Source organism: Saimiri boliviensis, chromosome 7, assembly GCF_048565385.1.
Source record: "Saimiri boliviensis isolate mSaiBol1 chromosome 7, mSaiBol1.pri, whole genome shotgun sequence".
Taxonomy (NCBI): domain Eukaryota; kingdom Metazoa; phylum Chordata; class Mammalia; order Primates; family Cebidae; genus Saimiri; species Saimiri boliviensis.
Genome location: NC_133455.1, coordinates 10,206,996 through 10,220,765, shown reverse-complemented (window position 1 = coordinate 10,220,765; position 13,770 = coordinate 10,206,996). Strand labels below are relative to the sequence as shown.

Below are 13,770 nucleotides of genomic sequence, written 5' to 3'. Positions count from 1 at the left end.
ATCATCTCAAGCAGGAGGATATCAGCTTATGATTTTAGTCATCTGGAATATAAATTATAAATGTACAGTTTTGTGATCATGTAACAATGCCCTGTGGAGAGTTTTCATATCAGCACATAGCGATCTATTTAATTTTTTTGTTGAGATACAAATTCACTTGTAAAATTCATCCTTTTGAAAGTATACAATCAAGTAGTTTTTGGTATATTCATAAAATTGTACAACCATCATCGTTATTTAATTTCAGAACATTTAGACTGCAATTTAAAGAGAGTTCATAATATCCTTTTTGAGACAGAGTCTCGCTCTGTTGCCTAGGCTGGAGTGCGGTGGCGCGATCTCAGCTCACTGCAACCTCCACCTCCCAGGTTCAAACAGTGCTTCTTGCTGGGATTACAGGTGCATACCGCCATACCTGGCTAATTGTAATTTTAGTAGAGACGGGGTTTCTCCATGTTAGCCAGGCTGGTCTCAAACTCCTAACCTCAAGTGATCCACCTGCCTCGGCCTCTCAAAGTGCTGTGATTACAGATGTGAGCCACCACGCCCTGCCTAGACTACAAATTAAAGAGAGTTTGTAATATCCTTAACATGAATATCCCAAACATTGACATGTTTTCACAGGTTCCCTACTTCAGCAAAGCGTGGCAGCGTGTGATACAGATACCCCTGCTTTCAGGTATTTCACTATCCTCTGAAACATTCACTATAGCATTTTATACTTGAGTATGTGTATATCATGGTTATTTGTTTTATCTTCAGCTGCTTGTCCTTTAAGTCCGGATCAGCTGTCAGATTGTTGTGAGAGTCTCATTGCTGTCCTCGAGTAAGTAGTATATTTGTTCTACCAAAAAATAAAAAAGTTTATTGCTTATATGATTCCTTTCTGATAGATATCTCTTATAAGGAATTCCTTTTGTGAGGAAGTTAAGCGTAACACTTGTTTTTATAATAAAATCTCTTGATTGTTTTTACAATGTGTACTTCCCATATATGGTGCAACTAGTAAACTGAGCATTCTCTAAAATGAGTACCTGCTGTTTATATGAGCATAGAGTACCTTTGGTGACTACCCTAAGTCATACAGTGTTGCCACACAGATTTTGAGTCTTCTGGCTGGGTATGGTGTCTCACGCCTGTAATCCCAGCACTTTGGGAGGCTGAGGTGGGTGGATCACAATCACTTGTGGTTGCAGTGAGTTAAGATCATGCCATTGCACTCCAGTCTGGGCTACAGAGCAAGACTCTGCCTAAAATAAATAAACAAATAAACACACACACACACACACACACACACACACACACATATATTTATATAGAGAGAGTCTTCTGAGAATTTAGAAGCCTATCTTTTGGCATCTGTAGGCTTTCAGACATAATCATGGTAGCCAACTAGTCCTTGTTCCCGTGGGTAGATTCTTTTAGTCTTTGTTCCTGTGGGTAGATTTTTTTCCGTGTAGAATGCCATCAAAGACTCCTATTACTCATTTCCTAAGCATATGTCATGTACCAGCACTTTAGTGTTTAAAATTATTGAAAGCTTGGACAGGTAGATGACTATGGAAAGCTACAAAGGCCAGTATAATCTAGTGAATCTGACAGATTATTAACTAATTAATGTGCTCTCTCGAAGATGTCCAGTCTCAGATGATCTTGACCTGATCGGAATTGCCAAGCAATATATCCAATTAGAACTTCCGGCTTTTGCATTAGCTTGTCTGATGCTCATGCCCCACTCAGAGAAAAGACACCAGCAAATTAAGGTATCATGCACATGATTCCTCTGGGCTGCCAAGGAAATAAAAGGTCTCATCTTGCATGTCCCTTGCAAAAGGTTGCATTTTCATTTCAGCAAACCTGTAAAGCATGAATACATGAGTTATGAGTGAGGCTTGTATGGGGGTTTAGTGGGAGGTAAGACTGGAAGATAGATTAAGGCTCAGCTGAGGGATGTCTTATATGGGGTTTGGGCCTTATTCTCTATCAGTAGGGACACAAGTGATTATTTTAGAACAGCAAGCAAATGATGAAGGAAGTATTTTAGAAGGAATAACCCATTAACCCATGTAGGCTTGGTCAGAAGAGAGGGCAAGAAGGGAAACTTGGGAAGCTGTTGCATTTGAGTAGAATTTTATCTCACTTGATCTCTTCATAACAACCTTGTGCATAGGCAGGGAGGGTTTGAGGGTTAAATACCCATGATAGGGTCTGGTAATGAACTTGAACAAGACAAGAAGGCTACAGGGAAGGCAGCTGACTTAGCAATTGAATGTGGGAGATAAAAGAGAGGGAGAGTCAGATTTTATGTGTGGGTACCCATCAGAAGGAGCCACAAGAATGTTGGGGATGGAATTTAAAAATAACAACTCTCATTTCCTTTATAATATGGAACAAATAGAACAAAGCATTTTGGAATGTTTTATAGTTATCTTCCTAGCAGGTAGGCATGCCAGTAGATAGAGATCTACATGCCTTTGTGCACCTCCCCCTTTTATTTTTTAAGAGAGAGAGTCCCTTTCTGTTACGCAGGCTGGAGTGCAGTGGCGCAATTTCAGCTCACTGCAACCTCACCTCCTGGGTTCAAGTGACTCCCGAGTAGCTCACATTACAGGCTCCTACTACCACACCGGGCTAATTTTTGTATTTAGTAGAGCTGGGGTTTGCCATGTTGGCCAGGCTGCTCTAAAACTCCTGACCTGCGGCAATCCACTGGTCTTGGCCTCCCAAAGTGTTGGGATTATAGGCATGAGCCACCATGCTTGGCTGAACGTGCTTATTTTTAATTTGTCATTTGGTCTATTAATTACATTTTTTAAAGCCATCTGTGCCTGTCTTTAACTTTTTCCCCTCTTTTCATCATTCATACACTCGTCCCTTGATGCCATTCAGCGTTTCAGTATTTAAATAGATTCCATTTGGCACTTTAGAATGACAAAATACCTGATCAATGGCTCTCGCTGTTGGAATAAGTAATAATACTTTCCTATTGTTTCTGCTTTGATTTTTCTCTAGCATTTTCTAGATTCATGTGACCCGCAGTTTATTTTAAAGCAATTGGAAGAGCATATGAACACGGGCCAGCTAGCAGGATTTTCACATCAAGTAAGAGGCAGTTTCATCTCCTTTTTGCTATGAAAATTTTGATACTAGAAGGTCATTATTTTTTCAAACCAAGATTAAGCTGCAAACTGCTATGTCTGTTTGTTATGTATAGAATTATTTTGCTTTTATTAAAGCCTCAGTAATTTTTTTTTTTTTTTTTGAGACAGAGTCTCATTCTGTCACCCAGGCTGGATTGCAGTGATGCGATCTCAGCTCACTGCAACCTCTGCCCCTCGGGTTCAAGTGATTCTCCTGCCCCAGCCTCCCGAGTAGCTGGGATTACAGGCACATGCCACCGTGCCTGGCTAATTTTTGTATTTTTAGTAGAGATGGGGTTTCGCCATATTGGCCGGGCTGGTCTTGAACTCCTGACCTCATGATCCACCGCACCTGGCCAGCCTCAGTAATGTTTTTAAAGGGCAGGGACCCTGACTTTTGTTGACTGCTGTGCTCCATGGAAAATTTGTAGCCTTAAGTGCTTTTGATTGAAAACAGATCTTCTTCCTCATAAAAAGTCTCAAAGTGCACAATTATTTATTGACTGATACTGACAGGCCTCCTTTCCCTCTTCACCCCCTCAAAAAGGAGGCACAGTCACAATGCAGTGCTAATTGGGCTTCCAATTGTCAGAAATGTTTCAATATTGAATAAAGGCTTGGAATTTATCACATTTAATGATACCTGTTCTTTTATAGATTAGAAGTCTGATTCTGAATAATATCATCAATAAGAAGGAGTTTGGGATTTTGGCAAAGACCAAATACTTTCAAATGTTGAAGATGCACATGATGAAGACCAATAATATCACTGAACTAGTACACTATTTGGCAGATGACTTAAGGTAAGTTAATTTTCAAAACAACTTACTGTGGAATTTCCTTAAAATCTATCTTTATGTTGGAGGAAAATGTCAAACAGTTGTAGAGCTATTTGGTTGTAATTAAAAGTTCAAAATATTAAATCTGTCGTTACTGCATATATCAAAAAGTGAATCATTTAATAACTCTATTTCTTGGAACATGACCTTAGAATCTGACAATTAAACAGGTCATCTGAATCTCCAAATCGAGTGTCTCACAGTCCTGCTCTAAATCCTACATTACAATTTTATGTCTTAGACACTTGCCCAGAACATTAATGACTTTAAGTAACACATCATTTTTGCTAAGCCTGGTTATCTAATTTTCCAGCACCCACAAGTTTAGTAATAATAAGCTTCTTGGGATAGAGCTGGGGGCGGATATGGAAACTGAACGGGAGAAGGAAGAAGTGGGCTGACACTAAAGAAAGGGAAGTTCAGGACTGCGGGACGCACCGGATCCATCCCTGCATGTGCTCTAGCCATGCTGGTGCTTGAGAGGTCTTTCTTTCTCGTTACCACTCCATGGATTTCCATCTGCTCGTTTATCTCTTGTGATTCAGCCATAATTAGATATTCTTATTTTTGAGCAAGTATTTTTTGAGTTATAATCGATACATATAATAAACTGGACATACTTGAAGTCTGCAGTTTAGTAAATTTTGACATATGTATACCTATGAAGCCATCACCACAATCAAGAGAGTGAACATATCACTTCTGAAAGGTTCCTCATATCCTGTGTGAAGTTGATTACATGAATTAGGTCATTCTTATAATATCCAAATACATCAGCGTAGAGGGGCTCATGGAAAAAGCACTCATAGTACAAAAGATTTCTCAAAAAATGTAATTCTGGCCAAGGGGTGGCTCACGCCTGTAATCCCAGCACTTCGGGAGGCTGAGACAGGCAGATCACCTGAAGTCAGGAGTTTGAGACCAGCCTAGCCAACATGGTGAAACCCCATCTCTACTAAAAATACAAAAATTAGCCAGGCGTGGTGGCGCATGCCTGTAATCCCAGCTACTCAAGAGATGCGGTGGGAGATTCGCTTGAACCTGGAAGTTGGAGATTGCAGTGAGCTGAGATATAATTCACTGCAAGCCTGAATGCTGAAACTGTCTGTTGTAACCTGAGACTGGTTTTGTCTGTAGCTGCTGAGATAATTTGCTGCATCTCTAGGACTAATTTTGCTCACCACTGTCACCCACCAGTCAGCTTGCCAGCTCCCCAAACCCTTACCTCATCCCTGTAAACTTTCTTAAAGAACAATATGTGGCCGGGTGTGGTGGCTCACGCCTGTAATCCCAGCACTTTGGGAGGCCGAGACGGGTGGATCACTTGAGGTTAGGAGTTTGAGACCAGCCTGGCCAACATGGTGAAACCCCGTCTCTACTAAAAATACAAAAAACTAGCCAAGTATGGTGGTGGGCATTTGTAATCCCAGCTACTCCGGAGGCTGAGGTGGAAGAATTGCTTGAACCTGGGAGGTGGGAGTTTGCAGTGAGCCGAACCGAGATCATGCCATTGCACTCCAGCCTGGGCAACAAGAGAGAATCGCGCTCTCTCTCTCTCTCTCTCTCTCTCTCTCTCTCTCTCTCTCACACACACACACACACACACACACACACACACACACACACAATATGTAACATGTCTCTCTTTCATAGAGATTGGTCTCTACATTTTAATTTTGACATCAATGCCTCTTTTTCTTTCTTTCTTTTTGAGACAGGGTCTTGCTTTGTCACCCAGGCTGGAGTGCAGTGGCACAAACATGGCTGACTTCTGCCTCAATCTCCTGGGTTCAAGTGATCCTTCTACCTCAGCCTCCAGAGTTGCTGAGATTACAAGCACCCAATACCATACCTGGCTAATTTTATGTGTTTTTTTTTTTTTTTTTGTAGAGACAGGGTTTTGCCATGTTGCCCAGGCTGGTCTCAAACTCCTGGACCTAAGCCATCTACACACCTTGGCCTCCCTGAGTGCTGGAATTATTGGCACGAACTGCTGTGCCTGGCCTAACACTTCTTTTTCTTTTTGATTCTGTAGTTTAGATGAAGCTTCGGTCTTGATAACTGAATATTCAAAGCATTGTGGGAAACCTGTGCCTCCAGATGCTGCTCCCTGTGAAATTCTGAAGGTAAGGCTAACGGAGAGTTCTTAGGTTCTAACTTGACACTGTTTATATGTGTAGGCTATTGAAATCAACCAGCCTTTTCTAGTGTTTGGGAGGTAAATGTATTTTTATGTGTAAATTGTTGTTTTTATATTTTACTCTTTGTGTTAGAGAGTTTTAAACTAGAAATCAAGAGGCCACAGTCCTAATCTCGGCTTGTCCCTATAGGCAACAAGGCCTAGTGTGAGCTTAGTCTTCAGATCTGGACCCCATGGTCTCTCAGGTGCTTTCTAGCATTACCATTACTCATAAGGTGGTGTTTTTAATATTGAAGTGGGTGAAAACCTGATTTCTAAAAGGTGTTACTGTCATGCTTGGGTATTAATTGCTTTTTAGATTAATTATTCATCTTTAATTACCTAAAACATATATTCACTATAGAAAAAAGAGAAGTTTGACTGGGCATGATGGCTCATGCCTGTAATCCCAGCACTTTGGGAGGCTGAGGCGGGTGAATCACGTTAAGGTTGAGAGTTCAAGATCAGTCTGGCTAACATGGTAAAACCTCATCTCTACTAAAAATACAAATAAACGAGCTGGGTGTGGTGGCAGGCAAGAGGCTGGAGAATCACTTGAACCCAGGAGGCGGATATTGCAGTGAGCCAAGATTGCACCACTGCGCTCCAGCCTGGGCAACAAGAGCAAAACTTCATCTCGAAAAAAGAGAAGTATAGAGGAGGCAAAGATAATGATAATAATAATACTAAACTGATCTCCAAAATCTCACTATCCAGACATAGGATCACTGTTAATGTTTTGTTGTACATTCTTCCAAGTTTTTTGTATACAAAGTGTGCACATAATTTATTTTACTCCTATTTTGAACTTAAGTACCAAGTAAAATTTTTGCTTTGATCATGTTTTGGTAGTTTTATTTTTTACTTGCCATTTTTCAAATCAGAATATTTTGGAATATCTTGATAGCTTTAGTAAACCTAAGTATAGTGGCTTATTTCTTCCTTTGGTCCAGATCAGGCATATTAGAATAAGTCTGCATTTGTTACCTCTCATTAATAACTTACAGGGCTCACTTCCAGTTGCTTCTGCTCAATGGCATAAGATTACTTTTTTTCCAGAAAGGGAGAATATTAATTCGGGAGACAAATTCATGGCCTTTAAAAATTGTTTCTCTCGGCCGGGCACGGTGGCTCACACCTGTAATCCCAGCACTTTGGGAGGCCGAGGTGGGTGGATCATGAGGTCAAGAGATCGAGACCATCCTGGTCAACATGGTGAAACCCCGTCTCTACTAAAAATACAAAAAAGTAGCTGGGCATGGTGGCGCGTGCCTGTAATCCCAGCTACTCAGGAGGCTGAGGCAGGAGAGTTGCCTGAACCCAGGAGGTGGAGGTTGCGGTGAGCCGAGATCGCGCCATTGCACTCCAGCCTGCGTAACAAGAGCGAAACTCCGTCTCAGAAAAAAAAAAAAAATTGTTTCTCTCTCATCTGCCTAAAATGCCAAACAGTTTTATATGTAGATTTTTATCTCTTCACTTAAGTCTTTCAGTTCTGTACTTTATTTGACCATTTTCAATTTGAAAAACTGACATAAAAATCACTTCTGTGTTTCTTCCCATTTAGATGTTTCTTAGTGGATTATAGTAAATCATTGAACCTTTTTGCAAGAAGGACAAGAACTTTGGAGTCTGCTATTAATGGACCATATGTATTACAGTTTTTAAATTGTGTATTATAGCTATTTGTCCAACTTTACCCCACATGTAATAAATAAAACGCCTAATATGAGCATAATTGCCCCATAAAGAACTCATGTCCTGAATTAATAAGTCTTTTCGTTGCCAGTTACTTAGACAGTTTATAGAGACTATCAACTTTTTGCACCACATGTGAAGGAAACAAAGTACAAAAATAGTTTGCTCTCTCCTTCAAGAAAAGTGAGTGCTTGGCCGGGCGCAGCGGCTCACACCTGTAATCCCAGCACTTTGGAAGGCCAAGGCAGGTGGATCACAAGGTCAGGAGTTTGAGACCAGCCTGGCCAAGATGGTGAAACCCCATCTTTACTAAAAATACAAAAATTAGCTGGGCACAGTGGCGGGTGCCTGTAATCCCAGCTACTAAAGAGGCAGAGGCAGGAGAATCACTTGAACCCAGGAAGCGGAGGTTGCAGTGAGCCAAGATCGTGCCACTGCACTCTAGCCTGGGCGACAGAGCAAGACTTCATCTCAAAAAAAAAAAAGAAAAAAGAAAAGTGAGTGCTTATAGCCTTTTTCTTTCATATAAAAAAGTAAGAATAAGTCTTTTTAATGTTATTCTAAGAAAACATTGCTATAATTCGAAGAAAACACTGTATCAGTCATTGGCCAGTCAGAAAAATAAAAGCCACTCTAGATATGCCAAGCAGAGAAGAATTTCATGCCAGGGATTAGTTACAAAGTTCTTCAAAAGACTGAAAGAGAAGAAGGGAGGTAGAAAGGGGAGCCAGCCAAAAGGAAAGAAGGGCTTTGCAGCCATAGATCAGAAGCTGCTCCTGCCCCTGGCTTAGAGCCCTGAGCCCATGTTTACCATTGAGTTGCTGGAGCTGCTGCAGCCACTGCAGTGCCCAGAAGCCCAGCAGTCTATTCGCCATTGCTGCTGACAAGTTACACTGCGGCAACCCAAGCTGCCAAGCCACCACCAAAAGAAGAAACATTGCCAGGCATGGTGACTCACACCTGTAATCCCAGCACTTTGGAAGCCGAGGTGGGTGGATCACAAGGTCAGTAGTTCAAGATTAACCTGGTCAATATGGTGAAACCCTGTCTCCACTAAAAATACAAATATTAGCTGGCATGGTGGCACGCGCCTGTAGTCCTAGCTACTCAGGAGGCTGAGGGGGAAGAATGTCTTGAACCCAGGAGTCCGAGGTTGTCATGAGCCTAGATCGCACCACTGCACTCCAGCCTTGGTGACAGAGCAAGACTCCATCTCCGCCCCCCAAAAAAGAAGAAGAAACATCTCTGCACTTTCTCCAAGCTTCTAATTTGTGCACTGGTGCCAAGAAATAGCAGAAGCAAACTGGAAGCCACCTGGCTAAAAGTCTGAGAGCAGTGGTCCATAGCTGTAAATCCTCAGCACTGCAGTGAGTGGCCCAGAAGGGCGTGTGGAGTGACAAGCCAGCACACAGAAGTGTTCGTTACACCTGTTATTCTGCCTTTGTAGTCTTTTGCCGTACTTGCAAATAACTTAAGTAGATTTGATATTACTGGAATTGTTTGTCTTTGTTTTGTCAGTTGAAGAAAATATTTCTAAAAAACTCTGTATAACATCATGATTAAACACAGGTTTTGGAGTAAAATAAGTCTGGATTTGTATTCTGATTCTATCACTTACTAGCTGTGTGGGCCTGAGCAAGTTATTTAATTTCCCACCGTCTTTTTTTTAAAAAAAGTAAAAAAATAAAAAGAGAGAAGCAAGGTGGTCTTGCCCTGTCATCTAGGCTGGAGTGTAGTGGTATGACCGTAGCTCACTGTAACACCAAAGTTCTGGGCTTAAGGGATCCTCCCTCTTTAGCCTCCCCAGTAGGGATTGCAGGTACACAGCACGACTTCCTGATTTTTAAATTTTTTTGTAGAGACAAGATCTTGCTTTCTTGCCCAGGGTCTTGCATTCTTGCTCAGGCTGGTCTTGAACTCCAGGCCTCAAGTAGTCCTCCCACCTTGGCCTCCCTAACTGCTAGTATTACAGGCATGAGCCACCTCTCCTGGCCCAATTTATTACCATCTTAATTCCCTTAAAATGAGGACAGTAAAAGTATCTACCTTCTAGTGGCAAGAGGTTTGAATCAGTTCATATAAAGCATCTAGGCTGGGCGCGGTGGTTCACGCCTGTAATCCCAGCACTTTTGGAGACCGAGGTGACAGATCACAAGGTCAGGAGATCGAGATCATTTTGGCTAACACAGTGAAACCCCATCTCTACTAAACATACAAAAAAATTACCCAGGCATGGTGGCACGCGCCTGTAATCCCAGCTACTTGGGAGGCTGAGGCACGAGAATCATGTGAACCCAGGAGGCGTAGGTTGCAGTGAGCCAAGATTATGCCACTGCACTCAAGCCTGGGTGACAGGGCAAGATTCCATCTCAAAAACAAAAATGCATCTAGCACAATACCCCTAAGTGCCAAAAATACTAGTTGTTATGATTATGTTGGCTTCTAGAAACTAATTGCAAGTTTCTAAATTGTAGGTGCAATAATAAAATTATTTTGTACTTTGAAGGTGTTAAACTAAATGTTTCTGAACAATAATTAGTTTAAAATGCAAATTACTTAATTTGCAATATTTTTAATGACATTTGACCTATATTTAAATATAGTCCAACAACTATTTACATACTTAGACTTATCATAAGGATCATAACAAATAAGAAAAGCTAGGCTGGCTGGATGTGGTGGTTCATACCTGTCATCCCAGCACTTTGGGAGGCTGAGGGTGGTGGATCACCTGAGGTCAAGAGTTCAAGACCAGCCTGGCCAATATGGTGAAATCCTGTCTCTACTAAAAATATAAAAAATTAGTCAGGCATGATAGTGGGCACCTGTAATCCCAGCTACTTGGGAGACTGAGGCAGGAGAATCTCTTGAACCCAGGAGGTGGAGGCTGCAGTGAGCCGAAATGAAGCCATTGCACTCCAGCCTGGGTAACAGGATGAGACTCCATCTCAAAAAAAAAGGAATAGCTGGGCTGAGTGTCGTGGCTCACACCTGTAATCCCAGCACTTAGGGAGGACGAAGCTAGTGGATTGCTTAAGCCTAGGAGCTCGAGACCAGCCTGGTCAGTGAAACCTTGTCTCTACTAAATACTAAAAAAAATAAAAATAAAATAACCAGCCACGGTGGTGTGTGCCTGTAGCCACAGCTACTTAGGAGGCTGAAGTGGGAGGATCACCTGAGGCCAGGAGGCAGAGGTTGCAGTGAGCCAAGATTGTCCCACTGCACTCCAGACCGGGTGACAGTAAAGCCCTGTCTCAAAAGAAAAGAAACAAACAAATAAATACATCATAGAAACAATACAAAGGTTTTTTTTTTCCTCCCCACTAGAGATGGAGTCTTGCTCTGTCACCCGGGCTGGAGTGCAGTGGAAAATACAAAAATTAGGCAGGCGTGGTGGCATGCATCTGTAATCACAGCTACTCAGGAGGCTGAGGCAGGAGAATTGCTTGAACCTGGCAGGCGGAGGCTGCTATGAAACGATATCTCGCCACTGCACTCCAGCCTGGGTGACAGAGCGAGACTCTGTCAAAAAACAAAAAGAAAAATGCACACCACCATGCCTGGCTAATTTTTGTACTTTAGTAGAGTTGGAGTTTTACCACATTGCCCAGGCTGGTCTTGAACTCCTGAGTTCAAGAGATCCAACTGCCTTGGCCTCCCAAACTGCTGGGATTATAGATGTGAGCCACCATGCCTAGCCTAGCCTATCTATGGTTTTTTTTTTTTTTTTTTTTTTTTTTTGAGACTGAGTATCGCTTTGTCGCCAGGCCGGAGTGCAGTGGTTTGAGCTCAGCTCACCACAACCTCCACTTCCTGGGTTCAAGCAATTCTCTTGCCTCAACATCTCAAGCAGCTGGGATCACAGGCATGTCCCACTATGCCCAGCTAATTTTTGCATTTTTGGTAGAGACAGGGTTTCACATGTTGGCCCGGATGATTTCAGTATCTTGACCTTGTGATCCACCTGCCTCAGCCTCCCAAAATGCTGGGATTACAGATGAGCCACCATGCTCGGCCACCTGTCTATGATTTTAAATGAGGAAAACATGTTCTTAGCCCATCCAGAACTCCTACCAGTCTTCCAAATACCACTAAAACAAAACATTTAACATGACACGAACAGTTTGTAGAATAAAACCTGATTTTTTAAAACGCCTATAAATTAAATAGTGGATAAGTTCGTGTGTTATAAAAAAATAATAAAATTAGACTACGTATGTTGATTCAGTTTTCTTTGGCCCCAACAAATGTATATTGTAATCAAACAGTGAAATAACATTGGCTGGGTGTGGTTGCTCAAGCCTGTAATCCCAGCACTTTGGGAGACCGAGGTGGATGGATAACCTGAGGTCAGGAGCTCAAGACCAGCCTGCCCAACATGGTGAAGCTCCATCTCTACTAAAAATACAAAATCAGCTGGATGTGGTGGCATGTCTATAATCCTAGCTACTCAGAGGATGAAGCAGGAGAATCACTTGAACCTGGGAAGCAGAGGTTGCAGTGAGCCGAGATTGCACCACTGCACTCCAGCCTGGGCAACAAAGTGAGACTCCATCTTACAACAAACAAGAAAAAAGATGTCAAGAGGTGTGATGCCCAGCCTCAGAGGAAAAGTAAAAAAGAAAACAAAAAGCTGCATGATGGTTGCAAATAACACTTAACAATATAAAATGAGGCACAACTTTATTCATTTATTTATTTTTAAACGGAGTCTTGCTCTGATGCCCAGGCTGGAGTGCAGTGGCATGATCTCAGCTCACTGCAGCCTCCGCCTCCCGGGTTCAGGAGATTCTCTGCCTCAGCCTCCTGAGTAGCTGGGATTACAGGCATGCACCACCACGCCCAGCTAAGTTTTGTGTTTTTAGTAGAGACAGGGTTTCACCATGTTGGCCAGGATGGTTTTGCACTCTTGACCTCAGGTGATCCACCTGCCTCAGCCTCCCAAAGTGCTGGGATTTCAGGCGTGAGCCACTGCGCCTAGCTACAATGAAGCGAAACTTTAAATCTCACAGGAGAACTTCTGCCATACTCAGTTGAAATAGTCAGAGCCCACACAGAATCAAGGGAGGGGGCATAGCCCCCACCTCTTGTGGAAGAAGCATAAGAATTTGTGGCCATTAAAAATTGGTTTTATTGTGGGAAAATATGTATAATATTTACCATCTTCACTGTTTTAAGGTGAACAGTTCAGTGGTATGTGGCCATTTTTAAAAATCACATGAAGTTTTTAAAAAGCAAGATGTGTGAAGTAGTGTGTATAAATATACACAATCTATTTGTAGATCTTTCAATCTTCAAATGTGAAACACTTATAACAGCCACCTACTCCCAAGTTCCCCAGTTATGTCTTATCAAAACATAAAGTGTTTTTCTCACTGATCACACATTGAAGTATTAGTCCCAGAAGAGGTATAAAAAGGTTTGCTATGTATAATCTGCATATTTTGGAGTTTGTTTTGAAACAATGGCTCCAAGTCTCCAGCAAAATTACCAGTCTACAAGAATACAGTTTAAGTGCCTAGTTTTGTTAAGTAGTGAATCTATTAGAAATCAGTTGACGGCTGGACGAGGTGGCTCACACCTATAATCCCAGCACTTTGGGAGGCTGAGGTGGGTGGATCACTTGAGGTCAGGCGTTCAAGACGACCAGCCTGGCCAACATGGTAAAACCCTATCTCTCCTAAAAATACAAAAACTGGCTGGGTGTGTTGGCATATGCCTGTAATCCCAACTACTAAGGATGCTGAGGCAGGAGAATTGCTGGAACCCAGGAGGTGGAGGTTGCAGTAAGCCAAGATTGCACAACTGCACTTCAGCCTGGGCAACAGGAAGACTTTCTCAAAAAAAAAAAAAAAAAAAAAAAAGCCGGGCGCAGTGGCTCACGCTTGTAATGCCAGCACTTTGGGAGGCCTAGGCG

The 13,770-nt window shown here is 42.2% G+C and overlaps 1 protein-coding gene across 4 annotated transcripts in view; it reads left to right on the top strand.

The window, feature by feature from the left end:
• Positions 1 to 9,444, top strand: part of KNTC1 (kinetochore associated 1) — a 110,514-nt gene extending 101,070 nt beyond the window's left edge. For 2 of the 4 annotated variants that reach the window (XM_074402113.1, XM_074402112.1), the window contains 7 exons: positions 625 to 679; positions 763 to 826; positions 1,634 to 1,763; positions 3,013 to 3,102; positions 3,798 to 3,943; positions 6,015 to 6,105; positions 7,723 to 9,444. In XM_074402113.1, the coding sequence (XP_074258214.1) occupies positions 625 to 679; positions 763 to 826; positions 1,634 to 1,763; positions 3,013 to 3,102; positions 3,798 to 3,943; positions 6,015 to 6,105; positions 7,723 to 7,743 (597 nt within the window). In that variant the 3' untranslated portion in view covers positions 7,744 to 9,444. The remainder of the gene's footprint in view (positions 1 to 624; positions 680 to 762; positions 827 to 1,633; positions 1,764 to 3,012; positions 3,103 to 3,797; positions 3,944 to 6,014; positions 6,106 to 7,722) is intronic. The other 2 variants (XM_074402110.1, XM_074402111.1) reach the window with 1 other exon arrangement.
• Positions 9,445 to 13,770: the final 4,326 nt, after the last annotated feature.